We start from the raw sequence: 3,597 nt of genomic DNA, 5'->3' as shown, positions 1-3,597 counted from the left end.
TGGCGCTCGGTGGGCTGGCGTATCATCGCTCTCTCCCTCTCTCTGTACGGTCTCCTCTACCTGTACGAGAAACTCACCTGGACCAACATCAGCAGAGAGCGCGCTCTGAAGCAGCAGTTTGTGGAGCACGCCACCCACCGCCTGAGAGCCATCATCCCCGTCACCAGCTCCGCCTGCAGCCAGCAGGTGTACAAGTAAGACCCCGCCCCCCACTCTGACACACACAGTCCCTGAGAGAACACCTGTCTGAACTCAGCTGTCATGTTTGTGTTTGAGGGAGCTGACGTCCACGTTCAGCCGTCTGACTCAGAGAGTCGATCTGAGCGAAGCCGAGCTGGAGGGAAACATCCGGCAGCTGAGCTTCAGGATCCAGAGACTGGAGAACATCCAGAGGAGGTCCAAGGCCTTCAGGTCAGAGGTCATGATGTCACTGAGGGGGGCGGAGTCAGACTGTCAGGATGATGTCAAACTGTCAGGAGCACCACCTGGGGAGGCAGGGTCAAAGTTGTTGGATGGTGGATTTTTCTCTAGCTAGGCTAGCAGTTTCCCCCTGCCTCCACAGTATACAGTCTATACAGACATGTATGTTGTCATCAGATGTAAAACTGCATCCTGAGTTTATCAGTCGATCAGAAACACTTTGATCGGTTGAATGAAGCAGTTCTGTGTGTTTTCAGGAACAGAGCCACGGAGCTGGAGACTCAGCTGGAGGCCTTCTCTGTTCAGTACCTGCAGGGAAACTGAAGAAGAAGAAGAAGAAGAAGAACTGCACTGCGGTTTGTTGGAGAGCAGCGCCCCCCACTGGTCTGTTTGGACTGGAACTGTCTCAGTATATTTCCTCACAGAACACCTGGTGAATAAATACAGGAAACTTTATCAGTACTCCACCTGTCAGTTTGATCAGTTTTAATGTCTCGTGTTCACTGTGATGATAATAATTAACTTATGAAACATTGTAGTCAGTGTCTGTGTCTGTAGCCTCTGTGGATCAATCACTGATCAATGAATGACCTTAGAACAGCATTAGTAACAGTCTTTGTTGTTCCTGTAACACCGGCTCTGAAGATGTTTTATTTATTACCTCCGCCAAGGACGTTATTCTTCACCTCAGACCGTTGGTTGGTCGGTTTGTCAGCAGGATTTCACTAAAACTACTGAACAGATTTCCTCCAAACTCACATGGAGGATGAGTCTTGACCCAGAGTAGACCTCATTAACTTGGTGCTGATCCAGATAAAGAGATGGATCCAGGAAGTTCTTCTCTGACATTGTTCGATAATTTCTCAGGGATCAAAAAAAAAAGCGAATTTGGGTCGCTGGTGTGTGAGTGAGTAAATCTGACGTGGATTTAATAAAACTGGCAGATTTAAATGTTTGATTTGAATTAAAGGGGAATGCTGGGCCTTTGCAGAGGTATGCACTCTACTGAGAGCTTCTAGTTATTAAAACACTTTTACAGTTCAAATTTGCACCAACGCAGGTTTAAAATGTCATTAACTTCAGTGTGACAGTTCATTCATCATGCATCGACAGCTGTTTAATGTAACTAACTGTGATTAGATGTCTGTCTCATACATCATAAATTAATATATCTGTTAATGTCATTTCTGCTGATAACTGAAGTCGATCATGTTTGTAATATTATTTTGTCATTAAAGACTAATTAATCAGCAGTGACACAGATGTGTACTTCAGATTAAACACAAAATCACTCTTCTCCAGGAGAAATCAGAAGCAGCAGAACAGACACAGTGTGTCGTCATGAAGCAGGAGCCGCGAACTGATTCGGACTTTGTGTTGTCAGGTCAGTTATCTACAGAAGCCCTGAGGGGACATTTTTTCCCCTGGTAATTAATTTTCCTAGTCTGATCTAAATCATCTACTGTCCTGTGTTTATGACTGAGAACTGGTGGGGGAAAAAAGCTGTGGCCTGCCTTTACAAGTTCCATCTGTCAAAACTTTATTTTCACACAGTTTCACACGTGTGAGACCCTGTGACAACATGTTTCACTCAACTTCACTGTGAGAAAAAAAAAATATCCCCAGGAAATGTGTCATTGTTTCACACGTGGAGAAAAAAAATCTCTCCCAAAATATTTTTTGATTGTTTGACACATATGAAATGAATCCTGAAATTGTTTTTGGGAGCGAAAATCTTGAACCATAACATCACCAGACTCCCTTAACAAATGTGGTGATTTTAAGAGTTGTTTCATCAGGAGAAACTTAACATACTTTTTGAAACCACTACAACAGATTCTGAATCATGGTCTCCTTCTTGTAAATTCAGCATTAAACAGTAAGTTGTTTGTTTCCTTGTAAAAAGTGTCAGTTTGTGGCAGCATGGCTGTACCAGCCTGTCTGCTTCTGTGTCTAAAGTGCTAAAGTCTTACCTGCCAACATTTAGCAGCTGTTTGAACACACTGTTTACACTGATTTCACCATTTACAATCAATTTATGAAAGAAGAAACATTTTATTGATGCTAAACATGTCACATTTTACAAACACACTAAACAGTAACCAGTATAGGCTACTTCTTTGTCCCCAGACTCCCTTAACAAATGTGTCAGTTTAGTGAGTTGTTGAGTTGGAGACACTTTATAAACTGTGTGAAACTCTGTCTCTGACTGATTCTGTAAATTCAGCAAATGTTCTACATGAACTTCTTTCTGTCTTTGTGTAGAAACATGGAGTCTGTTTGTCTCAGTGATGGACGGGTTTGTTTCATATAGAGATGATTATATCAGGTATGAACTGGACTGTGTGATCACTACACATACTCAGTGTGTTATGGTTGTTATTACCACAGCAGTTCACTGGAGGAGTGGTGGGAAGTGCATCTCTTCTCGTATCTTCTGCGTCCTCCGTCCTCCACATCCAGGTTCCAGGTCAGGAGACGACAGACTGACTGTGAACACAACAACAATATGAAGCTTCATCTGTGCTCAGGAGACACTGCTGTGATATAGGGCTGTGATAACTTCTTTATGAACCAAAACTACAGAAATAAAACACAAATTGTCATGAAACTGGAATTTAATGAAAACATTTCTAAACATCCAGAAGTTTAATTTAAGTTCATGTCAATCTGCAGACTAAACCACTGTGATAACAGGCTGTGATAACAGGAGGGATTTCCTATTTACCAATGGCATACCACTCAAGCGGCATATGCCAGTAAGAAGCGGCATCCCATTTTTAAGCTGATGATCATTTTCAGTTGCTGTCAGTGACAGTTGTGTTGTCACGTTGATCCAGTTGTCTGATTATGTACTCCTGACAGGAAGGTCATGTGTTCAAATCCAGCCTTACAAGCATTTTCAGTTTGTTTTCACTACATGTCATTTTATAAACCTGATATTGTGATTTCAGCTGTTTATGTATAAATGGGTCGTAAATGGGTTTGGTGAATATTTGAACATGTTCTGCATTACTTTCCTCAGAAAATAGTTGGAAACCAACTTGCTCTCTGTCCTCAATGCACCTCTTTGCTACTTATATGCCGCTGTATATCAGATATAGCTGATGTTTAGTATCAGTTGTTGCCACTTAAAAACTACTCATATGTTAGTTTAGTGGCCTGTACACAGGACAT

The 3,597-nt window shown here is 42.0% G+C and overlaps 1 protein-coding gene across 1 annotated transcript in view; it reads left to right on the top strand.

The window, feature by feature from the left end:
• mfn1a (mitofusin 1a) overlaps positions 1 to 1,560 on the top strand; it is a gene marked incomplete at its 5' end in the record, with an annotated part of 18,326 nt that extends 16,766 nt beyond the window's left edge. The window contains 3 exon segments of the mRNA XM_084368353.1: positions 1 to 194; positions 277 to 411; positions 678 to 1,560. The exon segment at positions 1 to 194 is cut by the window's left edge and continues 3 nt beyond it. Coding sequence (XP_084224479.1) covers positions 1 to 194; positions 277 to 411; positions 678 to 744 — 396 coding nt within the window. The 3' untranslated portion in view covers positions 745 to 1,560.
• Positions 1,561 to 3,597: the final 2,037 nt, after the last annotated feature.

The sequence above is a fragment of the Pagrus pagrus genome (assembly GCF_965226575.1).
Source record: "Pagrus pagrus genome assembly, chromosome: 12".
Classification (NCBI taxonomy): Eukaryota; Metazoa; Chordata; class Actinopteri; order Spariformes; family Sparidae; genus Pagrus; species Pagrus pagrus.
This window is presented reverse-complemented; position numbering and strand designations above follow the sequence as displayed.